Here is a 27,784-nt window from a genome sequence, read left to right as displayed (position 1 = left end):
GTCATTGTTTTTGATCATTTGGGAAGATGTGACAATTTCTCCTTACTCTTCCATCCCCTCCATTGTGCCCCTCCATTGTGGTCCCTACTTGTACCCTCCCTTAAAATGTCCCTTGTGTTCTCCTTTCTTTTTGGAGGTGGCTAGCCTTGTGGTAGTGCATCATGACTTGAACCATGAAGATCGTTCCCTTGACGGAGTGCACTACTACTCAGTTGACATAGCGTGTTCTGCTTGTGGCTGGCAAGTGGAGCAGAAGAGAAGGGGACACAGGACAACAACATGCCTGTAGCAAGCATTACAAAAATTATTTGGAAGGAGACACTGGAAGCTTAGTTTGAGACTGAGGATCAACAAATATGATCTTGGTGGTTAGTCACTCTTTAAAAAATTTATTGATTGATTGTGTGAGAGAGAGAGAGAGAGAGATTTGTTCCACTTACTTCTTTATGCATTCATTGATTGATTCTTACATATGCCCTGACTTGGGATCAAACTCGTAACCTTGACGTATCGAGATGATGCTCTAACCAGTTGAGCTACCTGGCCAGGGATTAGTCCTTTTTAAAACTTCTAACTTATAATTGTGGTTGACAAATCAAGGTTCAGGTCTGCTGCATGGATCTCCACCCTTCTCCCCCTAACACCCCCATTGTTTTCCATTTTTATTAAGATCACGTAGAACTTTTGGATTCTTTTCCATTTCTTTCAACTTTTCTCTATTATTTCCTCCTTTCCTTCTCTTTTGGGAATGAATGGAGCTAAGCAATGTAGAAGCTTTGTGACAGCACCTAGCACAGATCCGGAGCCTTCTTTGGAAGGAGGCTGACCTTGTAGCTTTATCATTTCCTGTTTATGGACAAGGAAAATAGGCTCCACAGTAGCGATTAATGAAGGGCTTAATTGAACAGAAGTTTTTTAGCTCTTCAGAATTGCTAAAGGGATGCATATAGTTGGGGTGTTTATCTTGTGTCTGACATAAGTGGCTGGACTTCTGGAGTTGTTTTCTGGAACTAAATGGGGATCAGAAATTGTCAGGGAACTTCAGTGCTCAGAGGGAAGGGGTATAGTCAGCTATAGCACAAGGTGAAGGGAAGACTTGCTTAGATTACTGCCTACCTCCTCTCTCACCTCTGGGGGTTTCTGTTACAGGCTTTGCTCAAATCCTCAAGTCCATTGAGCTATTTTTGCAGCATCCCAGTAAATAGCTCTGGAAAGTAGTAATAAGTCACTTGTTTTATCAATAGCAGGGTTTTGTTGGTTAAATGGCTATAAGATAGGTAAAGTATTTGACAAAGCCCCTTATGAGTCAGAGAATGACTCAACCTCTTGGAGAAATTTTCATTTTGTGATGAGAAAATTTCTTGAGAAATTTTCATTTAGCAGAAAACATTCTAGCCCTAGACTCTTTTGAGGGTTCATTTCAGACATGCACAATTATGGCTGTTGTGTATGTCCTGCAGATATTCAGTGAGTCATCTCTGCTTGTCATACACTGCTGTCACCAAGTACAGGGCCTGAGGCTTACATGCTGCAGTTAGACTGGTCCTGCCTGCTGGCAGAAGAAGGAGAACTGGGAGGGCTTTACACTGTTTAAAGGTGAATGCTCTGAGGTTGGGCAAGGTTATTAAGAATGTCAATGAGCTAGAATGTCCCAGTGAGTTGCAAGGTATGAGTTGGCCCCCACCTCCTCCTCCATTGCCTGGTTGGTCTAGTTCAGTGGTCGGCAAACTCATTAGTCAACAGAGCCAAATACCAACAGTAACAACGATTGAAATTTCTTTTGAGAGCCAAATTTTTTAAACTTAAACTATATAGGTAGGTACATTCCTTATCAAGGTAGCTCCTGCACGTGGTATTTTGTGGAAGAGCCGCATTCAAGGGGCCAAAGAGTTGGCATGTGGCTCGTGAGCCACAGTTTGCCAACCAGGGGTCTAGTTTAAGAGGTCACTTGATTTGGTTTGATTCAGTGACTGCCCTTTGGAAAAGTGTTTCTGCTTCCTGGCCTGACACATGCTTACCCTGTGCAGCTCCGAACGTCAGGAGAAATGCACCTTCGCTTAGGGATATTCTCAGTATCACTAGAAGGGAAGGTGAGCGCCACGCCTTGATTTCCTTTTGCCTACTTTTAATTGACACATTTTTCTTGGTTTTTATTTAGATGTCTGTGCCACTGGTGTGTCTCCCTAGATCTGTCATGGCAGCTGCTGGTGACAGAGAGCCTGAGGTGGTGCCACATGAGCTCTCATTGTCCAGTGGAGAATGTGTCATTACTCTGGGATCACAGAGAACAAAATCAAAAGGGCGGTAATTGCTCTTTTCATGTTCATTAACCATTAGCAGTTTCTTTAATTATGACCATGTTTCCTCATCTTTAGGCCATTGTCATAAAAAACTAGACCTCTGTTATAAACGTTCAGGAAGAGACAATGTGTGAATTGTAGTATATGAGTCCTTTTATTACAGAACAGGCTTCATTTAACATTTTGGTTGGTGATAGCTTAAGTAATACCCCATACTTTGAAAATTGCACATGATTATGTTTCACCTTACTAAATAAATTTCTGTCAAGAGCCCCAAAATGAGGAGATTGTGCTTCGTAGTAATGGAAACGTATGCAATCTGTGGCATATTACCTTAATTTTGTCTTTTCTCTTATCGTTTTTTGGTGGTAAAAGTCACTTGGGAGGGGGCATATTTCAGAAAACCATATTGTGGGTTTTTGCCCCAGGTATATTTTTCAGTGTATAGAATACTAGAGTGTGAGTTTATGTGTATTTTCTATACAGGCAAGGAACTTGAGTTGTAATTGATCTGATGAGATGAAAGGATATTGCTAATAGTGTTTATATACTACTCTCTATAAACAATGTCTGCTTTCTCAGCTGGCATCAGATTTCGGCACAGGTCCTAAAAATTGGTTAATACCGGAGCTTGTCATAAATCCACGAGCCTCAGCCTCCTTTTTCTCCTCCACAGCGATCCCAGAGCTGTAGTCTAAAGACTCTTTATTGCCATCTATTGGTGCTTCTTGGCTACTGCATGTGCTTTCCAGTGGGCAAGGAAATGGATCTCTTTTCTATAGTGTTTGTCGCCTAGTCCAGATCATTGCAGGTCTAGTCTGTGGGGCTAGTTGGCATTCTGAGCACTAACGTGGTGCTTTGGTTCTTTGCCCTCTCACATGCTCATGGAGGTTAGTATCTGACCCACCGTGCAGCTTCATCAAGAATATTTCTGGTGGGAAGTGCACAGGATCGACTTTTCAGTTACACCCTTAGGGTTCCTCTGGGTTTTGTCTTTTTGATGGAGTGGTGTAGCATTAGAACAGGGGTCCCCAAACTACGGCCTACAGGCCACATGCGGTCCCCTGAGGCCATTTATCCGTCCCCGCCGCACTTCTGGAAGGGGCACCTCTTTCACTGGTGGTCAGTGAGAGGAGCATAGTTCCCATTGAAATACTGGTCAGTTTGTTGATTTAAATTTACTTGTTCTTTATTTTAAATATTGTATTTGTCCCCCCCCCCCTTTTTTTTACTTTAAAATAAGATATGTGCAGTGTGCATAGGGATTTGCTCATAGTTTTTTATAGGCTGGCCCTCCAACAGTCTGAGGGACAGTGAATTGGCCCCCTGTTAAAAAGTTTGGGGACCCCTGCATTAGAGCATGTAATTTATTAATATATTTTTCTTTTTTACTTGAAAGAAGGAAGTGAAGCATTCTTACCTCACAGAATCATTCATTGTCATTACCCAGCCATCATCTCTGCCAGGATTTGAGGAGATTTCTGGCAGTTTGCAGTTGATATTAAGTAACCTAATTGAGAAACTGTTGGGGTTTGTGTTGAAATATTTTTAAAACAATTGGCAGTACCTCCTCAGGAGAGTGGAAGGGCAGATTAATGTTTTAAATGGCTCTTCGAGGTTTTTAAAAATGGAATGTGCTTTAGATAATTTGTTCACACCTTGTAATGATAATAATGTATCAGGAATTTCTGAGGTTTCTACCTGCTCTTCTGACTCTTGTTACTGGTTTTTACTCTTTTCTGCAGTAAGATACAGTTTTTGCTTAAGATTGATGTGAACCGACAGTCTTTGTGGAGAGGAGCCTTTGTAGCTCTTAGGTCCTGGCTTTGGAGTTGGAGCCCTGATAAGAAGAGGGTTATGGATGACAAAACGGGCAGCTTTCCATAGGTGGTAAATTCTAACATGTGTGACATTTGTGACTGACAGAACAAAGGAACTTTGTTGCAGCTTTAATTGTTGGTTAATGATGATCTCTTTCAAATTTGATGTGGTTGCTTTCTAGAACCAAAAATAAGTCTATGTCAGGTGTTTCCTTGCTCATGACAGAGCCATGATCTCTGGGCATTCTTGGTTCTTTGGCATTGCAAGATGCCATATAAGATTTTTTTTAAAAACCCACATAACTGCATAATTTTTAATTGATTGAATCCAAAGCTGTGCTGCATATTACTTTTTATACCATCCGTGTGGTATCTCACCATCCACCTGAGATGTCTGTGTCCCAGTAATTTTTTGCTTGGGAAGATACTGCATACATATAGCTTATAGATATTTAATGCTGTCATTGACTTGATATTCTTTTCTCCTTCCTCTCCTCTAATCTTAAAAGTAGTTGTGATGAGTTCCGAAGGATGTCTTGGGGTTCTGAGGGATCTTAATATTTCCCAGATGAGTGAATTATTCCTAATTGAAACTGCTAAGTCTTAAGGAAGCAGTGTGTAGAGAGTATCATTACTACTTAGTAGTTTAAGGGAGTTATAGGATAACTTTTGGAATTGTGCCATCTTAAAAAAAAACAACTGCCTGACCTGTGGTGGCACAGTGGATAAAGCGTCGACCTGGAAATGCTGAGGTTGCCAGTTCGAAACCCTGGGCCCGCCTGGTCATGGCACATATGGGAGTTGATGCTTCCAGCTCCTCCCCCTTCTCTCTCTCTGTCTCTCCTCTCTCTTTCTCTGTCTCTCCCTCTCCTCTCTAAAATGAATAAAAAAAACAACTTATGAATATTTAAAAATTTTACCACCCCCATCTTCTAATGTGCCAGATATTAAGTATACTTATTGCATAATCTAAAAGTTATAGATTTGATGTTTTACCTGACAATGTGTAGTTAAGAAGTTGGGACCAGAAATCTGTATCTTGGCAATACAGATATTTGGAGAGCTAAAATCCTGATTTCCCACTGGAAATAGTCAGGTGAGTGTGTCTTATCTTGAATTATAAAATTTTATATATCCAAAGGAATTATGACAGGAATTAACTATACTCAGGTTTTATAGAGGAAGTTGGAGGAGATTGGACCTAGAAGGGGCCATAGTTTTCTTCTTACCCTCTCCTTTAAAAAAAAAAAAAGGGAAATAGATGCTTGTTTGCCCTAGATTACAGGTTAGTTGGACTAACACCCTGCACTGTTCTTTTTCTTGCACCCTTTTGATCAACCAAAACTTCATAAGGACTCATCTTGACAAGACTGAATAAAAAAAAAGTTCTTTTAGGTAAATCCAGTTAATAACAAACTTCTCTAAATAGCAACCCATGTAATTTAATTAAGACAAGTGCTGCAAATATTTAACATCCTGTGGTTTTTACCATAAACAAACTATTTCATCTGTTTACATATAAAGCAAGAAGTGAGGCCTCTGAACCAGGGTGAGATCTCCCAAAACACTACGAAGAGGCATTCTGTGTAGCAAAGCTCTGCGCTTGGAGCACTCTGACCTTTTTTTCCCTGTGATGTTCATTTTGTAATGTCCTCATCACCTGGTGACCAGCTCTGGAGCAGGGTGGGGCATGAGCAGAGCAAGATATACTTGATTGCCAGTGCTTCCTGCTGGAGAGTCTGATCTGAGTTAGTCGCTGCTTAGACTGGGAGGTCACTTGAGGATGTGTTTATTTTCTCCTTACTCTACAGGATATTTACAACCATCCTGTGTGGTTTTTGTCCCCAGCTGCAGTTGCATTTGAATTAGGTGGGCAGTTTGCCCTGGGTAGGGAGTATTCTCTGCTGACCCCCCCCTCCCAATCTCCAGTGCACGCGCACACTGCACACTGCACACGCACACTGCACACGCACACGCACCCTCTTGTTTCTTTGAGTAGCTGCCAGGTTTGTAGTGTGTGTGTTGTGTCTGGGGTGAATAGAGTGGGTAATTATTTGGGGGATGGAAACACAGGAAATTTTTTTTTTTGAATAGGCCTTTCAGCAAGTTGGCAAAGCTTCAGGGCCTGGTCCCACATCGGTACAAAGAGCACAGCCATGCTGGTCATTTTGCATTTGCCAGACACAACAATTTTTTGAATGAGCAGACCCTCCCCTCCCACCCATTCCTTGCTCTTTTTTTAGAATTGAGATGTAATCTAAATAATTGGATTTAGCAGCTTACGTTTTTAATATTGGAAAATTGAGTTAATAAAATGGTGTTTTGGCTTACACATCCCTCAACAAGGGACCAGCTGGGCATTTCTTTAAATCACCTAGTCCCTCTTCTGCTTTCTTCATCCAAATTGTGCTCATGCACTGTGTCTTCCTCGGGTTTGTAAACTATCAGAAATCCTGGACAAAAATGGAATTTAATTAACCTAGAAATTGCTTTTGTGCCATATTTAGGGCTGCCCTAGAGATCAAGTACAGAGATAGCAATAGCTGGTTAGCTCTACCCTATAGATAACCCCAGAGGAGACCTGGAGGAACAGTGCCACTCTCTCGCATGGCCTCCGCTGGCGGATAGCCCAGGGAGCTTCTAAATGCATGACTTGGGGACACACAGAGGGTATTATTTCGGAACAAAGAGTATTTGGCATACGACTTGGTCAGCTCATCAGTGGAGTTTCTTTATAAGCATCGCCTGTAGTTTTCTTGCTAACTTAAAAAAACGCGTATCTATTTTGGTGTGCTTCTTTGTTCCCTTCTGGCTGCTGTGCCTTTCTTTTTTTTTTTTTTTTTTAACCTAAATAATTATGAAACATTTGAAGGTTTTTGTGGTAATAAGTTTCAGTGAAAAATAATTTTTGGCTGTTGGCCGTGCTAACTAACCCTAAATAAGAGATATCTCAGGAGAAAAAGAATGCCTTCTTCTATGTATCTTCAGGTGTAGAAGGGAAAGAGGAAGATTGAATCCTTTGACACCCCCCCCCCCCCACACACACACACACTCATCACTGACTCACGCAGCTCTGTCGAGAAGGTATGTGATGGTCCTGTGTGCATTACTATGTGGCACAGCTATATTCCTGGGTTCAGCAAATTGTGTCCCAAGGACAATCATGCTCTGTGAGACAGAACACAAGTAAATGCCAAGGTGGTGGATGCACCTGATCTTCCTGGTTAAGAGCCAGAAGCAGATCTTATTTGGCTCTTGTTAGATGAAGCTGATAATGGTCAAGTGGCTCAGTAAATTCTTAGTAAGTAATAACTGTGGTGATGGTCAGTATTACGACAACATGAGCAGATGCTTAGTAGATGAATCTGCTTCTTAACGAAACTGAATGCCAGTCGACCCTTGGGTAGATAGAGTTAAACTGGGGTGGCCAGTAACTTTGCCCGGGGCAGCACACATTTCTTTTCCTCTTCTGTTGCTACTGGGTCTGTCTCAGGTCCACAAACATCTCCCTGGCAACTCTGGACTGTTATTCAGTCTGCCCCTCTGCTCAGATACATTCATGTGTTTAATTGTGTCAGTCCTAAAGAATGAATAATGGATTGTGTGGTTTATAAGTAGTACAGCAGTATCCTGCTCTGCTCCTCCTCCTCCTCAGTGCTTGTGGAGGGCTTGTCCTCAACACACAGTAACAGCTCTGTGCAGAAGTAGGTCATAAAGACCAGCCTGCAGTAGAGCGTACTCTTTAGGACCACAGAATGTCAGTGGAATGGAATTGGGGTTAAGCAGTGTGTCCGGAGGACCTATTAGTTTAGGGTGGTTTGGTGTCTTAGAGAAGGGGAATTTTGAACAGAGAAGTGGAAGAAGTGGCCTCCATAAGAAGTAACAGGCCTGAAATGTTCCCCTTTTTGGATGCTGAGAATATGTCAGCCATGGTAAGGTGAAGGAGAAGGGAGAGCATGCCAGATGAATAGAGTAGTGTTGAATAAGCAGGGTCCCCTCTGACTATTGTCTCTCTCTTAGGGCATTTATTACTTCTTAGAGGGATACTCTGTGGGATCAAATCAGTAAATTGATTTCATTTGAACATATTTTTACTCACTTCTGGGTCATTTTAGCTTAAATGGTATTTGTACCAGTGTGGCTGACTCTTTTTGTCATGCCTGAATTGCCATGGGTCTCTGGGACCCAGGAGCTTTTAGAGAAGGGATATCCCAGCTGGCTTTGCGCATGACGTGGTTGTGCCTCAGCTCCCACTTGGATGTAGCATGGTGTGACAAAGAGAAAACTGACCTGAGGATCCTAGGTTTGACTGGTCCTATTTGTTCTGCCATCCACGCTGTGTGGCTCTTGGGTAGGTGTCTCATTCTTCTCTAAGTTGATTCCATCTATGAAGTGAGGATGATGTTACCATCCCACCAAAAATTAAGGTCATTCACTTTTTTTTTTTTTTTTTGATTTTTCTGAAGTTAGAAGTGGGGAGGCAGACAGACTGCTGCATGCACCCAACTGGGATCCAGCAGCATGCCCACCAGGGGGCGATGCTCTGCCCATCTGGGGCGTTGCTTCGTTGTGACTGGAGCCATTCTAGAGCCTGGGGTCGAGGCCATGGAGCCATCCTCAGTGCCTGGGCCAGCTTTGCTCCAGTGGAGCCTGGCTGTGGGGAGGGGAAGATAGAGATAGGAGGGGGAAGGGTGGAGAAGCAGATGGGCGCTTTCCTGTGTGCCCTGACTGGGAATCGAACCCAGGACTTCCACACGCTGGGCCGACGCTCTACCACTGAGCCAACCGGCCAGGGTCTAAGGTCATTCACTTTTAAACATTTGTCTTAAACACCAAATAGAAATAACAGACCATATCTGTATTTTCTGAGCTGGGTTTTGGCATTTTTTAGTCCTTTAATTCACAGGCACACATTTACACCATGGAAGATAAGTGACAGCAATGAGGTGATCTGAAATCACTTCTATCCTTCACTCCACCTGCCCATAGCCCTAGATTTTAATACACTGTAAATAAAGTGCTATCCTAAATACATTTATTCATATATAGATATATTTATTCACATATGTATATTTATTCATTTCTTCCTCAGCTGGTTTATGTCTATTTGATCTGTGTAACTTCACTTGCTGAGAGTTTAACTGGTTTCATTGACCCAAGGATACAACTAGAGTTCCTAGAATGAAGAAGGTTTCTTTTTTTTTTTTTAATTTTTTTTTTTTTTTCTGAAGCTGGAAACGGGGAGAGACAGTCAGACAGACTCCCGCATGCGCCCGACCAGGATCCACCCGGCATGCCCACCAGGGGCGATGCTCTGCCCACCAGGGGGCGACGCTCTGCTGCGACCAGAGCCACTCTAGCGGCTGGGGCAGAGGCCAAGGAGCCATCCCTAGCGCCCGGGCCATCTTTGCTCCAATGGAGCCTTGGCTGCGGGAGGGGAAGAGAGAGACAGAGAGGAAGGAGGGGGGTGGGGGTGAAGAAGGTTTCTGTAGGGAAATCTCCTTCCATGATCAATAAGATTCAAACACGGAAGTGAATAGTGCTCTAGTTGATTCTTCTGTCATATGCACGAGAGATAGATAGACACCCTCATTTTTGTCTGGGTTCTAGTATTTCTATGTGCTGTTACGAATGGGTAGTGGGGGGCCATCCTGGCTAAACTCAAGGCCGAAAGGCTTTGGAGGCCCCACGTGCTGCTTCTCCCTAGGACCCAGGAGCCCTGTACTCTCTTCCCTCTGATGACTCTGAGTCTCCTTAGTTCAAACAGAATTGTCTCTTTAGTGTTTTCATTTGAGTAACAGACTGGAACGTGGTGTTTCTGGTTAAAATGTCAGTCAGCTGATGGAAGGGCTGGGTGAAGTCAATGCTCCTGGGGGTGGATATAATACTACCTTGCTTGCTTGCTCACTTTTGGAGTTGATTGGGTGGAGTGCAGGTCTTCCCAGAGCCCCACCTCCCTCTTTAGCCCTTGCCGTGCTGTGCCGTGTGCTGTGCCGTGCGCAGTGTCTGATCTGGCCTGCCTGCCCCTCAGCTCCACCCCCAACCTCTTCAGAGGCAGTTGTTCTGATTCTTCAGCACATCTGTATCCCCCTCCCACTTTTTTTTAACTGATTTAAGATAACATACACACACTTCCTTGTATCAGACATTCTAAAATGAATCACCTATCCCTCAAACATATCTGTGTAGCTAAGAGTGCTTACTCCGTGGATTTGGCCTATAAATTGTGTCATTCAAACTCTTTTGTTGTGTGGGGCCAGCCAAGCAAAGTCAACACTTTTGTAATCCTCCTGGGACTGCAGGATGAAAAGCCAAACCACATACCTGCCCTTTTTGCAAAGTACGGATTCTTCTTGCCTCTAAAAAAGATATTGGTTTGTCTTGTTCTTTTGTTCCTGCTTTCATCTGGCTCTCACAAATACTTAATCACTTAGGAGCTCGGCTTATTCCTCTGAGGGGTAATTTATTTTACTGCCACTTTTTAATCTGTTATTGCCTTATTTTTCATAGTGTCACTGAAAAAGTCATCAGGCAAAAAATGCCTTTTATTTGAACACTGGTAGGAGCAGTCTGTCTTTGAGGTCCTGAAAATGTAAAATGTCTCACTGTGTCCTGCTCTGTCATCTGCACCTCGTCTGTGTTTGGTGTTTGTTTTTAATTATAGCTGTGCCATCTTTTCATAATATGTGGCATTTGTTGTTGCTGACTCCTGAAAAAGCAATAAACAGAACATTGTGCTCACATCCAGGCGGGATTTCCATAAAATCCTTCAGTGCTCAGAGTGTGAGCTGTGTCCATTTAAATGAAGATGCACAGATTACAGAATTGCCAACTTTAAAAAAAGGTTTTTAGTAGGATTCTCCTTTAACTGGAAGGGATGGTTGATGAAGAGAAAAAGGTTTGTTGGAAGAGGAGCGTAATGGAGGCGGAAATGCAGGCCCAGCCGTCTGCCGCAGCAAAAGTCAAAGTCGTGACAGGCTGAGTGGGTTTTATTCAGGTGGGGCAACCTGGGAGAGTGGTAGACTTGCATCTCAAAGACCGTCTCCTTTCCTGCTCAAGCCTGTGCTTATAGGGATAAGGAGGGGAGGGCTTAATTAATTAATTAATTTTTAGCAAGAGGGAGAAATAGAAACATTGATTTATTGTTCCACTTATTTATGCATTATTTGTTTTTTTCTTTTTTTTTTTTTTTTTTTTTTTTTTTGTATTTTTCTGAAGCTGGAAATGGGGAGAGACAGTCAGACTCCCGCATGCGCCCGACCGGGATCCACCCAGCACACCCACCAGAGGCGACGCTCTGCCCACCAGGGGGCAATGCTCTGCCGTGACCAGAGCCACTCCAGTGCCTGGGGCAGAGGCCAAGGAGGCATCCCCAGCGCCCGGGCCATCTTTGCTCCAATGGAGCCTCGGCTGCGGGAGGGGAAGAAAGAGACAGAGAGGAAGGGGGGGGGGGTGGAGAAGCAAATGGGTGCTTCTCCTATGTGCCCTGGCCAGGAATCGAACCCGGGTCCCCCGCACGCCAGGCTGACACTCTACAGCTGAGCCAACCGGCCAGGGCCAATTGGTTGATTCTTATATGTGCCCTGATCAAGGATGGAACCTTCAACCTTGGCATATTGGCACAATGTTCTAACCAACTGAGCTACCTGACAAGGGCTGGGAGAGCTAATTTCTATCCAATTACCTTTGCTAGCTTTTAGCACGCTCGGCCCTGTCCATTTCTGTTTTCAGCTTTTGGCACACTAGTGTGTAAGGTACTCCCCCTGCATCATCTTGGTCAAAGGAGGAGACTCTCTCCCCAGCCCTCCCTGACTGTCTGTGGTAACAGGAGGGTAGTTCTGCCGGGCCCGTCCACCTGCATTGGCATTGCACTGCAGGCCTATGGCTGTTGTGTTTGCTCTAAAGCAGTGCTGCCTGCTGCCAGTGCGCGGAATACAGAAAATGACAGTGAGCTTTTAAAAACTTAAAGCGGTTTGACAGTGATTTTGTATTTGTTGAATTTAATAATTAATTTTGGCTGGTGTTTGTTTTTTCAAAAATCACCCCCCCCCCCCCCCCCCCCCCCCCCCGTGGTAGCACAGTGGGTAAAGCGTTGACCTCGAATGCTGAGGTTGCCAATTCGAAACCCTGGGCTTGCCAGGTCAAGGCACATATGAGAAGCTTCCCGCTCTTATACCCCTCCACCTCCACCTTTCTCTCTCTCTCAAATCAATAAATAAAAATTAAAAAAAAAAATAAAACAAAAAATTTAGTGGGAGGGTGGGCCTGGCTGGATAGCTCTGTTGGATGGAGCATCGTCCTGAGCGCAGAGGTTGCTGGTTCACTTTCTGGTCAGGGCACAGACAGGAGCAGCTCAAGGTCAAGGTGCCTCTCTCCTTCTTTCTCTCCCTCTCTCTCCCTCCCTCCCTTTCTCACCCTCTCTCCTCCTCCTCTCCCCTTCCCTCTCTCCCCCTTTCCCTCTTTCTCTCTCTACCTCTCCCTCTTCCCCACCTCCCCCCCCCACTTACTCTCGCTGAAATCAGTAAATAAAAGTCAATTAAAAAAATTTATCCCCCCACTCAGTTTGTCTTATAAAAACATTTGTTTGCAAAAAGAAATTTTAAAGGAGGAAAATAACCAAACACAAAACTGGTCCTCATCTCAGATAGTTTAAGAAGCTCCACTGTAAAGTGACAATCCCCCCCACCCCCACCCCCCACCACCATCTGAACTTTCACTGTTGCCCTTTGAAGGTCAGTCACTCCTTTAGGCTCAGTGCCTTCTTCAGCACACAGTACAGTCTGTCTCATCTTACATACAGGTAGTCAGTTTGTTGCGAAAAAGCTTTGTTCCCCATAGCATGGGGACAGTGACATTGCCGTATTCCCTTAGCATTGGTAACATTTGGGAAATTGTTAAACTGAGAGCTTTCTGCCTATACCTTGTTAATGTGGCTGTTTCACTTTGGTTGTCCTGGGTTCTGAAATGCTTTGACCACTTGTGATGTTTGCAGATTTTAAGGACTGAAGGTTGCCCCGTCAGTATGTAGTGGTCATGCTATCTCCCTTTGATCAAATGTCAGTTTGCATCAAGAATATGGTCTACACAATAGTGCTTTTGGCGGGTGGTAACAGAGGAGAGACTGATCAGAACTTCAGGGAGGTTAAATTTAAAGGTGCTACTTTTTTAAAGAGGAGAAAACCATGGTATGTGTATTTTGCTGTATATTTTGTTAAATATGAGAAAGTTCGTTTAAAATGTTATATATTTTAGCCCTGGCCAGTTGGCTCAGTGGTAGAGCGTCGGCCTGGCGTGCAGGAGTACCGGGTTCAATTTCCGGCCAGGGCACACAGGAGAAGCGCCCATCTACTTCTCCACCCCTCCCCCTTTCCTTCCTCTCTGTCTCTTTCTTCCCCTCCTGCAGCCAAGGCTCCACTGGAGCAAAGTTTGCCTGGGTGCTGAGGATGGCTCTGTAGCCTCTGCCTCAGGCACTAGAATGGCTCTGATTGCGGCAGAGCGACGCCCCAAGATGGGCAGAGCATCGCCCCCTGGTGGGCATGCCGGGTGGATCCCAGTCGGGCGCATGCGGGAGTCTGTCTGACTGCCTCCCTGTTTCCAACTTCAGAAAAAAAGAAGAAAAAAATTATGTATTTTGAGTGTCAGTAGTTTAAGATACTGTTTTTAATTACAACTTACTTGTTTATGCTTTACCAATATATCAGATTTCTTTTTATTTCCTGTCTAATACTCAGAGCAACCTTGAGTTGAGCTGGCATCATCAGTCCCACATACTGCTTGATTCTAATTTGGATTCTGACCAGATCTAGATCAAGCCTGTGCATAGGGCTGCGTCTTGGTTCTTTTCTGTTCCCCTCTCAGATACTGTTTCTGTCTGAGCAGGGCTGGCTAGACAGGCTGAAGTGATCTCAGATGCACCCACTTCCATTATCGATTGAGATCCTTATAATGAAAGGAGAGCTATTATGAGACGATTTATGATCAATGTCAGGTTAGTTATACATAAAGGGGAAATATGTTAGGGTGCTTGTGGGGAAAGGGTGGCTAACTGTGGCTGTGGGGTCAGCTGTGGTGTTAGGAAAGATGGAATGAAGCCTTTCCAAGATTCATTAGACTTTAGGTTGATAGAAAGGTATTTCTTATATAAGATTTTGTTCATGAAAGACATCTATCTAGTTAAGGAACTCTAAATTGTGGTTTGTAGACACTAAGTGGATACGTTGTGAATCAGTATCTAGGTAGGGTTGTACTGAGGAAGAGGCCTGAAAGGTAGGTTAAGGCCAGTTTTTATATTTCTAACTAAGAGGATTGAGTTTACCCTATTTGCAGAGGGCAACCTATAATTTAGTGGTGATGGAAAGGTTTTGGGTAGCCTAGAGCCCTGGTCGGCAAACCACGGGTCGTGAACCACATGCGGCTCTTTGGCCACTTGAGTGTGGCTGTTCCACAAAATACCACATGCGGGCGTGCAGGTTATAATAACAATGTACCTACCTATATAGTTTAACAAGTTTGACTCTCAAAAGAAATTTCAATTGTTGTATTGTTGATATTTGGCTCTGTTGACTGAGTTTGCCGGCCACTGGCCTAGAGGAATACATATTTTTTTTCTGCATTGCAAACTTTAGTGTAGTGAACTTATGTAGCTGAGTTGGAGTCAGAAATGATTAGAATTGGGATACAGGATGGGGACAGTGAGGGATGGACAGCAGACGTGGGCTGGGTGTGAGGACAGTGCAAAGGGCATTGTATGTTGTGACAGTATCATGTAAACATGTAAACATATAGAAAGCTGTGTAACTATGGTGGCAGGATGTGCGTTTCCTCATCGCTGTGGGCAAAATCAAAAGTACAAAGCATATAATCCCACGTCATTGAACAGCACATGCAGTTTCTGAAATATGCTCATATACACACGCTCGTGATTCACCTTGTGTGTCAGCATGTGAAATGCAGCCCTTGAGCCAAAGTTACTGCCCTTTGAAGCTGGCCTGAGGTTTTAGGAGAGTGTGAGAGAGAAAGAACCTTAATTAGAGTTTGCTTAAAATAGGGTTTGTTCCCCTTCTGTTTCATAATTTTGTTGTTGCATGTATGTAGCCTTATATTCTCCGATTTCTGCTTATTTTTATTTTTGCTTTTACAGGCCCAGGCTGCAAGCACAAAGGAAGTTTGCTCAATCTCAGCCGAACAGTCCCAGCACAACTCCAGTAAAGATAGTGGAGCCACTGCTACCCCCTCCAGCTACTCAAATTTCTGACCTCTCTAAAAGGAAGCCTAAAACAGAAGATTTTCTTACCTTTCTCTGCCTTCGAGGTAAGACTGTGTTACCGTCACTGTAAGGAACAGCCCGTTGAAAGAGAAAGGAGGGCCCTGCACACAGGCGTGGGTGGTGGCTTTGTGCTCTGCAGCATTGCTCCTGACTGGTCCCTGGCCCACTTTGAGGAGAGTTTAAAGTGAGAAATCCAGCTGAGAAGGTGCTTGAATCTTCATACTTCTGTTGTCATTTGACTAGATTTCTAAGTACAGTTATCATTGAAAATATTGGTCAGACATACATGTAAACAGGACCAGTTAAGAGAGTGCAAGGTGGGGATGAAATTCTGTAATAAAGGCTAGGTTTGGGTTTACAGGGCTATTTTGGGGGAAAGTTTACTACAGGAACTACTTCTTCTAACAGTTGTGAGGGAAGAACACAGAAGGTTGGCAAAGATATTGAAGCACCTCTTATGGGAATGACAGAGTAGTGCTTTAGAAAGCCATGAACGGGGAGAGTTCCTTTGCTGAGGTTAGTTGAGAGGAGGTGAGGTGAACAGGAGGGAGAGGGTCTTTTGCTATTGGTCACTGACTTGGGTCAGGATTCCTTTTTTTTTACACATTTTGAAAAAAGTTTTAGCAAGATTTAGGTACAGTGGTAGAGTGCAAACAAAGGACTCTTTCCTAAACTACTGGAGAGAAAATTTCCACCCGCTGCCCCATTGCTTTTTAACACATTAGTGTATATTTTCTTAAAATAATGGCAGTCTATAACCAGCAAAATAGGGCCTTCTCAATGATGTATTATTACCACCTAATCCTCAAACCCTCATTTCAAACTGCTTCAGATGCCTTAGTGAGTGATGTCCAAGTTTAGAAAATACGGATCCGGTTCAGAATTGGGTGTTCACAATTGTCTTTAATTGTGGTCTGTTTAGCCTGCTAACTCTGGGCAGTCCCTTCATCTTTATCGTCCAGTATCTTGACACTTGAAGATTATAGACTGGTTATTTTGTAGAATGGCCCTGTATTTGGGTTGTCTGGTGTTTCCTCATTATTGGACTTAGTCTTTGCATTTTGGGTAAGAATATCACAGAGGTGATTCTTCATTCTTCTCCATGCGTCCTGTTGGGTGGCAGCAAATTTCAGTCTCCCTTTTTACTGATGATGTTCACAGCGATCACTTGATTAAGATTGATCTGTCAGGTTTCTCCATTGTAAAGTTATCCTTTTTAGTCCTTGTAATACATAAGTGTTTTGTTGGGAGGTTCTTTGAAACTATTTTTCATTTCTCATCACACTCAACTTACTCATTTTCTGTCTCTGTGTGGATTCATTTCCTATTTTATTCAAAAGTTTATTGTCTATTTCAGGGGTCCCCAAACTACGGCCCGTGGGCCACATGTGGCCCCCTGAGGCCATTTATCCAGCCCCCGCTGCACTTCCGGAAGGGGCACCTCTTTCATTGATGGTCAATGAAAGGAGCACATTGACCATCTCATTAGCCAAAAGCAGGCCCATAGTTCCCATTGAAATACTGGTCAGTTTCTTGATTTAAATTTACTTGTTTTTTATTTTAAATATTGTATTTGTTCCCGTTTTGTTTTTTTACTTTAAAATAAGATATATGCAGTGTGCATAGGGATTTGTTCATAGTTTTTTTTATAGTCCAGCCCTCCAATGGTCTGAGGGACAGTGAACTGGCCCCCTGTGTAAAAAGTTTAGGGACCCCTGGTCTATTTCTATTGTTTATTTTGATGTTTAGATTTTTATAGGTGTCATTACTGGAGCCCCTTTCAGACTGGCTTTTTTGTCCCTTTGACACATCTGTGTGATCCTTCCAGCCTTGCTTTCTGGCACAACAGAATGTTCCATGCTCATCTTGTTATGTTCTGTCCCCTCACACTGGAATCCATTCTCCAAGGAGCATTATTTTTAAGTAACAGCTGTTCTTTAGAAGCCAAGATCTGGGCCTGAGGTGTGCTCACTTTATAGCTATTGGAGTGTCATTTCTCTTACTTTTCATGGTTTTTTTAAGGAATATGGATTTTAATTTTGGGGTGGGGAGACCTATTTGTTGTTCCACTTATCTATACATAGGTTGGTTGATTTTTTTTTTTTTTGTATTTTTCTGAAGTTGGAAACGGGGAGGCAGTGAGACAGACTCCCGCATGTGCCTGACCGGGATCCACCCGGCATGCCCACCAGGGGGCGATGCTCTGCCCATCTGGGGTGTTGCTCTGTTGCAACCAGAGCCATTCTAGAGCCTGAGGCAGAGGCCATGGAGCCATCCTCAGCACCCGGGCAAACTTTGCTCCAATGGAGCCTTGGCTGCGGGAGGGGAAGAGAGAGACAGAGAGGAAGGAGAGGGGAAGGGGTGGAGAAGCAGATGGGCGCTTCTCCTGTGTGCCCTGGCTGGGAATCGAACCCGGAACTCCTGCACGCCAGGACGACACTCCACCACTGAGCCAACTGGCCAGGGCCTAGGTTGGTTGATTCTTTCTTGTATGTACCCTGCCTGGAGTTGAACCTACCTTGACATAGCGGGATGACAGGGTTACCTGGCCAGGGCTTCTGGAGTGTCATTTCTCTTAAGTGCTCTGTGAACCTAACCTATATTGTGTGCGTGTGCATGCATGTGTGTGCATGTGCATGTGGTGTACACGATTCATTTAGTGTATCTAGTTGTATAGCTCTGTCTCTGTGTATTAAAAGTGTCAAATTAGGACCAGTACTTTCAATTCCAGTTTCTCTAAGGATTCATTCCAGTTTTCTTCTTTTCTACATTGAACACTGAGAGACCAAGCTCTTTTTGTCCGTAGTGTATTTGTTTTTTTGATCAGTCTTTTCCAGTTCCAGCATGGCTCACCTCCCTCTCTGATGCTATTCCTCCCCCAGATGAAGCCCTTCTAATCTCACTGAGCTCTGACACCCCACCTGGGCCACCACGGTCACTCCCCTTCCTCCTGCCCTGGTTGATCTCTCACCATTGGCTGCAGGTCTGAATTGTTAGGGAAGGGAAAATGTAGAGTTATGGTTTATGTTTGACCTCTGGGCTATTTATTGATAGTCCTCAGAGATTCTCAAGACATGAAGAATAATTGTATTTGAGTTGGAAATATTTTAGCAGCTGGGGATCATTTGGCTTTGACTAAAGGGAGAAGGAGGTAGGTGGGCCTCCTACCACTTCAAAGTTTTACATAAGCTTCTTGCAGCATGATTCTTGGTGTGAGGGTGAAGATGGAAGCTGAGGTGCTGGACTGACTGAATGGTGAAGGTAGAATAAGAATAACCAGCTGTGATGTGAGGCTGGTGGTGTGTGGTGTGGTATCAATAATGGTGAGTGCAACCAAGTTCTCAGAATTATTGAGGTGAAGGAGTCTTAAAGGTCAGCAGTGTCATTCATATTAAGATTGTTCTGAGAAATACAGTTCTCTGGTGGTGGGAGTCTGTCTATCTATCTATCTATCTATCTATCTATCCTATCGCCTTTGACAGTGTGTGTCTTTTGAATGCAGTTGGAGCCGAATTTAACCTGAAGCCATGACTTAACTATTTAATTTTCTTTAGCAGTTAAGATCTACTGATCTTGTTCCATTAGGCTATCAGAAGATTGCTCTGTTGATTGTGGATTGTGGAATTAAGTTATAAAAATGGTTACTATAGATTCGTCTCACAGGAGCAGTGAGTATTCCGGTGTCCCCAAACCTTTATTTTCCTTTATTTGTAAGTTCAGGGTCTTGGAACAAAAGTGTTAATATGTGGAACCTGGGAGATATTTAAAATAATTTTGGAAAAATATTCTGATTATCAGAAATATCTTCCTAAATTTATGATCCGGGCAATAAAATAGGGTTTTTTAATTGTTTTTTTTTTAGCTGATATACATTAAAGATTTGCAGGGCATTTGATTGCACTCTCTTACTCTTTCCTTTATGCTTTTTAGCCTGTGGTATTAAAAGGAGGAGTCATTTTTAGTTCTATTTTAAAAGTCATGTTTTTGTGAGGTCAGGTGTGTTTGTCAGATCTGGCTTTAAAATCTCAGAACGATTGGTGATTTGTGTGATTCCTTCATGATCCTGGAAATCTGATGATTTGGTGGCATTAGATGACATATTTTAGTTATGTGATTGCTTGAGCTAATGAAAACTCCTTTTTTGAAAAGATAAAGGTTAAATAGATCACTGTGTAGAGGTACTTTAATAATTTTCTTTATATTTTAAACTAAGAATAATAAGATTAAACTTATTTTTTTAAGGGAGGGAGGAAGGGAGAGTGAGAGGGAGGGAGGGGCAGTCAGACAGGAAGGGAGAGAGATGAGAAACATCAACTCATAGTTGCGGCCCCTTAGTTGTTCACTAATTGCTTTCTCATATCTTGCTCAAGGCAGCGACCTTGGGCTTAAGCCAGCAGCCATGGGGTCATGTCTTTGTTTCCACGCTCAAACCGGTGACCTCTGGGTTTCGAACCTTGGTCCTCAGTGTCCCAGGTCGAAGCTCAATCCATTGCGCCACCACCTGGTCAGGCTAAACTTATTTTTTATTTTTTGGTACTTTTTTTTTGTTTTTTTATTATTTTTTATTCATTTTAGAAAGGAGAGAGAGAGGGAGAGAGAGAGAGGAGAGAGAGAGAAGGGGGGAGGAGCAGGAAGCATCAACTCCCATATGTGCCTTGACCAGGCAAGCCCAGGGTTTTGAACCAGCGACCTCAGCATTTCCAGGTCAACGCTTTATCCACTGCGCCACCACAGGTCAGGCCTAAACTTTTATTTTTTATTATAAAAGTATTTCATGTTGTTCTTGGGACATGAGGAGAAAAGATGGGAAAGTGGGCAAAAGAATAAACTTTTAAAAGTTCCTCCCTCCAGTGTCCCAGAAACAACACTGTGAACCACCTTAGTGAGAATATTTCTAAACCTTGAATGTGTGTATATGATATAAGTTGCTCCCCTGAAATGGAATTGCTTTGTATTTTTAATTTTGCACCCTGGCTTTCCAGTATCACGTAAATTAACAGTGTCACAAAAACACCTATTCCATTGTGCAGGCACCTTATCATTTATCTCGTTTTATATTTACATTTAGATGTATTTCTCACTTTTAGATGTCAAGTGCTGATGACCCACATCTTCTCCTCTCAAGTCTTCAGGGGTAGATGACAGTGGGAATCCAATTACCATTATAATATCTGCATTCTAATTATGTTTCTTCCTTTTCGGTATGCATTCCAAACCAAACAGAGCTTGTCAGGGCTCCAAACTTCATGTCCAGAATAAAGGAGTCCAGTCACTCCATCACCCTTGGGTGACAGTGGGCACTGTTAGGAGTAAAGAAAGCAGTTTCTAATAAGCTCCATATTTATAGGAAACAAAGTCTGGAATCAAATCAGACCGGGAATGATATTTGTGGCCAAGGATCACAGACCATTCTGTTCTCCAGCCCCTGCGTATTTTACCTGTGATCATCTTGGCACTAATTGAATATGGAAGGTAATAAATCTTGAGACATTGGGATATGTTGGGAAGAACACCTGGCCAGCCCAAGACCAGCCTTCTCTCCAAAACACTTTTTTCAGTCTCATAGACAAAAACCTTGTATGGGGAAAAACCCTTAATTCCACGAACAATACTGGAAGTAGTATAGATATATAAACATACTAGCTGGTCAGTCATTGAAGGATTAAAAAGCTTTAGAGATTAAAAATCTGTTTTAAGACACTTAGGGACCTTTTGGCTAAGTCAGGCAAGGCTGGCTCTCCTTTCCTGTCATAACATAAACTTTCTGAGGGGAACAAGAAGGGAATGAATAGTGAACAGGGCCTGCAGTGTACTTATCTTTAAACAGCTGCTTTGAAGGGGTCCACATGTCTTTTGCCAGAAGCATAACTCGTGTCTCTGGCTGGTACTTGGCTGAGAAAAGTGAGAAGGGGCATGTGCATGTGCGATTCATACAGTCACTGTTTTCTGTCACCACTCTTGTTATTCTTAATGAGTTCTGTCGTTTTCTCTTTGTTCTGACTATGTTTATTAACAGATTAAAAAGCTTAATGCAGTAGAGCAGTGGCAGGTTAAATGATTCTCTTATTTACATTTTTCTTTTTAAACTGCAAACAAGGTGGGTTCCCAAAGGGGAACAAACACACACACACACACACACACACACACACACACACACACACCTGCACACAGTCCCACATTGTTGGTTGAAGAGAGCTTTTTGAGGAAATTCCTAGTTAAGGACCCACTGTCAGCCTTTGTGAAGCAGTGCTTTCTGTTAGGACTGCCTGCCTTTTGTTTCCAAAGTCTTACAGACTCTTCAGGGATGAGCTGTCATTCAATTGCTGATGAATTCAGCAAGCTTTTATTGAGTCATTTTTATATGCCAGACACCTAGAAAACAGAGACTAGGAAAGGAAAGCAACACCAGCGTGGTAGGTGAAGGAGGCCATAACAATAAACGTCTGAAAACACCAGGGTGAAAGGTGTGCCCCCCCCGCCCCCGACAGGAAGTAGGTGGTACTCGCTCTGAGCTCTGTGTCTCCCTCAGCTCCAGGGAAACAGTGAGTAAGTGCACTGGGATGGGATGGCTCTGTAGAGGGGCAGGGCTGTGGCTTAGTGCTGGCATGTGTCGCTACGAGTGCCTCAACTTAAAACCAGGACATCAGCTGTATTGGGCTCTGAGGCCCTGGACTAGATATGAGTGCATTGCCAAGGTTCTTCATGCACTGAGAGATGACTTATATAACCTTTATTTAATGAGATGACATGACAGCTCCACAGTTTGAGGCCTCCAGAAGGCCATCCTGGTGGGGTTATTGTAGGAATGCAGGCAGGAGACTAAAGCCTTGGCCCGAGTTTGCCCATCTGTACAATGGGCATGCAGTGTCTGCAGCACATGGTTGCTGTGGAGTTAAAACTGGTGGGTATGAAGCAGGCTCAGACGGCACCTGTGGTAGCCACCCCAGTGCACTCACTGTTTCCCAGTGAGCTTAGGCAGACAGATAGCAGAGACGTGGAGGGTTGATTTGGTATTTAGGAGGGACAGTCTAAAAGGCCAGCTGATAGACTGCAGGTCCTGGAAGAGAGACGTTTTCTCTAAGGACAGTTGCTGGCTTTGTTGGCAGGGAGCACATATTTTGATAGCTTCATTTATTGAGGACTACAAATTTTAAGTAGGGCAAATGCAAAAGCCTGGGGTGATTTAGAGGTCACAGAATGAAAGGGTATTAACCTGCTAGAAAGCAATTAAGTAATCCTCCAATTGCAAGGAGCACTATGGTGCTAATAATGAACTTACTTGAGCAAACTGGGAATGCTTTACATTATATGAACTCTGGGGAGGAAGGCACAGGTCAAAGTGGGACAGCTTTTCTTGGTGAGTCTGAGTGGTGTTGCATCTTAATTTTTGAGAACATTAACAGTATAAATTTGCTCAAGTTGCTGCCTTGAGGGTTTCAGTGGTCACCCTCCTTTCTCCAAATCAGAGCAGCCTTAATTGCTCATGCACAAGAGTTTTCCAGTAGAGTTTGTGTTACTTGGCTGCGTTTTGCTGAGCAAGCAATTTATTTGCCAGGGTAGTTTATCAGGCCAGTTATGAAGAAACATGAGACCATGCAATTCTTAAGTGGGGAGGATGGGAAGGATAGACCCCTTTTAATTGTTCTGTGACCTTGATCATTTTGCTCAGATGATTGGCCCTCCTCCAGACCAGCTGGCTTCTAACTGGGCTGTGCCCCGCCCCCTGCCGTGGCTGCTGGCACAGGCTCACAGTCCTCTGTCTTTTTCCCTACTTTATAGAGATCCCCTTAGATTTTCCAGTCCTTCCTGAGTTCATGTAGAGAAGGTAGATGCGGGAACCAAACTTTTAAAGTAGGATAGGCCTGTTTTTTGGGTTGAGCATCTTGCTAGCTGTTGGGGCGTGTTATTCTGACAGCACTCAAGTTCCTGGCACCTGCGTGCCACGGGCAGGGTGACCTTTCCCCCAGTTTGGTTTCTCCGTGTGATTTGTGGACACGGCATGGTGAGGAGAGCACACATAGCCTTTGGTGTTCAGAGAGTGGCTGTGTGGTCCTGGTGAAGTTTCTTTCTGCCTTGTGCCACCTCTCTCCTTGGTGGGTGGAAGTTATGTAGGTTGACCCATCATAGCTATTATGTGGTGTGACTTGTGCATTCGAGATAAAGAGATCCAGAGACTGCATTGTGTTTGATTGGAAGCACGAGCGCGTGTTATAAGCTATGTGTATAGACAACAATGTGGAAAAGATTGTAAGGGGGAGTATTCCAGCTGTCAATGCAAGAGACTGGCTCATTGCTCAGCCAGGTCAGCATGGGATTTGACGTTGGGAAGGGAAGGGGTTCATTATCATTGCTATGTTTGTCATGTCAGGGCTTTTGCAGATAGAACCTATGCCCTACGTGAGAATGCCCTAAATGTGGGATCAGAGAGACACGCCCAGGAGCCTGGGTGCTAGGCCAGTGCCCAGGCGGGGTTTTAACTGAAGAGAGGAGGGATGCTGAGGAAAAGGCTGACCCTGCTGTGAGGAGGTTATTGCCTCATTCTACTTTCTTTCTTAAAGACTTAGATGGCTGAAGGTTTCTAACTCTGAGGTGGCATCACTCCCACATTTATCTCCAAGTTCTAGAATTCTAGCTGTCAAATTCATTTTGCATTTCTACACCACCCTAGATTCTTGTCACTGTCTTGCTCACTTTCCCTTTTAGGAAAGCAGATAGGAAACAAAATGGCCTGTAGTCTCACCTTGTAAAGGGACAGTCTGTTGTGAGTTGTGTTTGTCACTGAAGCTGTGTATTGGCCTAAGAACATCACTAAAGTGTGAGTTGCTTGTTACAGTGCTTTTGCATACGGTGCCTCCTGGCTTCCAGGGTCATCACAGTTGTTAAGGTGAAGACATGCTCCTCAGTGTATAGACATTAACTAAGTGTCACGAGACAGGTAGACCGACAGCCAAGCTGACACTTCATCCAAGATTTTTGGCTTCCGTGTGAATCCTTTTCAGTGATTGGCATCTTCTTTTGACATAAGCACAGAAAAAGAGATTACTAACACAGCCTGGGCCTCGCTGCACAGACAGCTTCTGCTTCTCCTGGAGGAAGTGGGGTTCCCTTTGTTTTTGGCCTTTTGTTCCCAGGCCCTGCTGTGTGTACTCCTGGTGGGGCCAGAAATGATTTTAGTTGAACATTTTAAAATTTTGTTGAGATTTTCATTATTCCCTTTTCTTTAAGGCAAGTTATTAATTTTCTGTTACAATGGCTATAAGTCACATAAGTCATGAGTGGAAATTAAACTTTGAAGAAAATAGAAGCCCATGATTATGTGGATATGGCAAATAATGTTGGGGCGTATGGAAATGGGTGAAGTTTGAGAGATCCTGCAGTAAATCCCTCTTCCCTTGTAAGTTGTAAAGGCCAGCCTAGAAGAGACGAGAGATCGGCATTCCGTATATGCCAGCTGTCCCAAGCCTTAAGAACACTGTTTGTGTGCCTGTGCAGAGTGAGTGTATTCATCTGGTCTGTTTGCTCACTGGTGCCTACAACAGTGCCAGGTACTTACAGAGTTGCAGTAATGAACTCAGGCAGTTGTTGCAGCTGCTTTTTCTGTGACTCTAGTTTCAGTGGATGGAGCTTTCCTCTCCTCTGACTTAGGGAATCAGTAAACAACTGTGCCTCTCTCCCCTACCCATGCCCTCCCGTTCACTTTGAAGTCTCATTTCTTTTCAGTTTAATAGGATACTAGGGACTGATTACTTCTGATTCTGCTTATGTATCCTAAAGATCAATCATGAAAATACCAAGTCGGTGGACCAGCCCAGAGTTTATTGGGTCAAGCTACAGAATTTGACTCCCTAGCTGAATGAGGGTGTGCAGGGAATCCCTTTAGGGTCTTTCCAAAATAGAGCTAAGCTATGTTTAGCTTGTTAAGATAAACTGGCTGGGGCAGGGGAGATAATGGGAAAAAGGGTTGTGTGTGTATATGATTCACGGAGAAGAATCCAATTTTACAGAAACCACAGCCCAAATTAGAGAAAGCAAGCTTTTGGATTAAGATGATTTCTGTTGTGGTTGTTACATACCACAGTTTGATTTTTGTCCAGATGAAAACATTTGATTTCACTTCAGTAAATATTGTGGAGACATTGCCAGCTAATTCTGAAAAGTAATGAAATACGGCTTTGGCAAAGCGCAGATGCGTTCTCTACTCCCAATTCCACTTAGCTGATCCAAGTTCAGATTTTTTTTCACATTTGCTAATGCACTTGAATAATCAGGAGAGGAAATCTGCCTGTAATTTTAATAGAAAACTATATATACTAGATACAGGTTTATAATTTCTTGGGTATAACATGTGCCCCCCCCCCCCCCCTTGACACGCAGAATCCTTAACCGTCTCACAGTAGTCACCCTTCATTGATGGCTGCCCTGAAGCTACAGAGTTGTAAAGGAGATACAGCACGTGGTTCTGGGGGTCAGCCACTCTTGCTGTCATGGAAGGGCTTATACCTCAGCAGGAGAATCCACCCTGAGAACAACAGGGCTAGCCTCAGCAGAGGCCTGCCGTGCCCTTTCTGAGACCCTGTTTTTCCATCTTGGCTGGTGGATGAGCCCTGCTGTGGGAAGGGAAGGTCTCTTTTTAGTAAGCATTTCCAAGTAGGGGATCCCCTCTCCCAGCGCTCTAGTTCTCGTTTTACCTGAATGCTAGATGCACAGGGAGCATTCTGTGATCTCGTTTTCCTGAATGCTGGATGCACAGGGAGCTTTTCTGGTTTTTGCCTCGTATGACTAGGAAGAAAGCCATTTTCTAGAGATGTTTACCTCTTATGTGTGAGGATTTGTAAGTTACAAACTGTTTTTAATGAAAAACACACACTTCTATTTTCTGTGTGTGTGTTTGTGTATGTGTGTATGTGTGTGTGTGTGTGTGTTAGAGAGAGAGGGGGGGGAAGGGAGAGAGGGGAGAAAAGCGGTGGGAGGGAGGAGAAGTTTCCACTGGTTCCATGGAACTGCACCCCTGATTGATTCTCTTTTTTTTTTTAATTTATTCATTTTTAGAGAGGAGAGAGAGAGAGGGAGAGAGAGAGACAGAGAGGGAGAGAGAGGAAAGAGAGACAGAGAGAGAGAAGGGGGGGAGGAGCTGGAAGCATCAACTCCCATATGTGCCTTGACCAGGCAAGCCCAGGGTTTCAAACCTGTGACCTTAGCATTTCCAGGTTGATGCTTTATCCACTGCGCCACCACAGATCAGGCCTGATTGATTCTTTTACGTGCCCTGACTGGAGCGGCGGCCTCGGTGCTCTGGGACAGTGATCTGTCCACTGCACCGCTAGCCAGGGCCACACAGTTCTAGTTAAAGATACTGAGTCTTTAAGTGTCTGCTAACTCAGCATCAGTATGATTATGTCCTGTCCCCATTTACCCATTCTGTAATGAGGAATGGGGGATAATTTTCACCAGTGATAAATAGCCCAGACTTGTGTGTGCTGTTAGGGTCTTCACATGTCTTTTCCTTCATCTTTTGTGTGTGTGTCCAGCAGAGTCCTCCTCCTGTAAACTTATTTGTAAATTAGATTATCTAGATTTTATCTAAATCTGGAAGAAATATGAATGTCGTAACTGGATTTGGCTTCTTAGATGCTTTTTCTTTTCTTTTATATATATCTGAGGTTGTTACATAGTTATTTTCTAGATATTAGCATTTAACAGTCAATGTTTCTCTGTAGCCTTGGTTATGAAATAGGAGATGATCTTGCTGGTTTTGTCTCCATGAGAAGGAAGCTGCTTTTGCAGTGCTGTGATTTTTGCCTGTCCTGGCCAGTTAGCTTGAGCCCTCTGTTACTTTGCAAGTATCCGTGCCATTGGGGTCTTGAAGGGCTTTACAGTAGCCACATGGTGACAGAGCCTTGGAATCTGCAGCATTAGAATATGTAAGATTTAGTCTTTTCTACTTGCTTTAGTTTGACTGCAGGTGTGAGAGGACTCATTGCATTTGACTCATTGCATTTCTGGAGGCCTGCTCCTTCTGGGGAGAAGCTAACAATTCATGAGGCTGCTCCTGGTAGACAGGTTGTGAACTGGCAGGGGCTTCCTGAAGGAAACCTGGAAGGAGGATGACAACACAGCCCGGGGACAGCCTTGTTCCTGAGTGACCCAGCCTTGTTCCTGAGTGACCCAGCATTGTTCCTGTATGACCCAGCCTTGTTCCTGAGTGACCCAGCCTTGTTCCTGAGTGACCCGGCATTGTTCCTGAGTGACCCAGCCTTGTTCCTGAATGACCCGGCATTGTTCCTGAGTGATCCAGCATTGTTCCTGTATGACTCAGCATTGTTCCTGAGTGACCCAGCATTGTTCCTGAATGACCCAGCATTGTTCCTGAGTGACCCAGCATTGTTTCTGTATGACCC

At 43.8% G+C, this 27,784-nt stretch overlaps 1 protein-coding gene across 4 annotated transcripts in view; it reads left to right on the top strand.

Annotated features, from left to right (window-relative positions):
* The window catches only part of JARID2 (jumonji and AT-rich interaction domain containing 2), a 321,993-nt gene that overhangs the window by 240,954 nt on the left and 53,255 nt on the right, over positions 1-27,784 (top strand). For all 4 annotated transcript variants that reach the window (XM_066268345.1, XM_066268348.1, XM_066268349.1 and 1 more), the window contains one exon: positions 15,261-15,430. In XM_066268345.1, coding sequence (XP_066124442.1) covers positions 15,261-15,430 — 170 coding nt within the window. The remainder of the gene's footprint in view (positions 1-15,260; positions 15,431-27,784) is intronic.

The sequence above is a fragment of the Saccopteryx bilineata genome, chromosome 3 (genome assembly GCF_036850765.1).
Source record: "Saccopteryx bilineata isolate mSacBil1 chromosome 3, mSacBil1_pri_phased_curated, whole genome shotgun sequence".
NCBI lineage: Eukaryota > Metazoa > Chordata > Mammalia > Chiroptera > Emballonuridae > Saccopteryx > Saccopteryx bilineata.
This window is presented reverse-complemented; position numbering and strand designations above follow the sequence as displayed.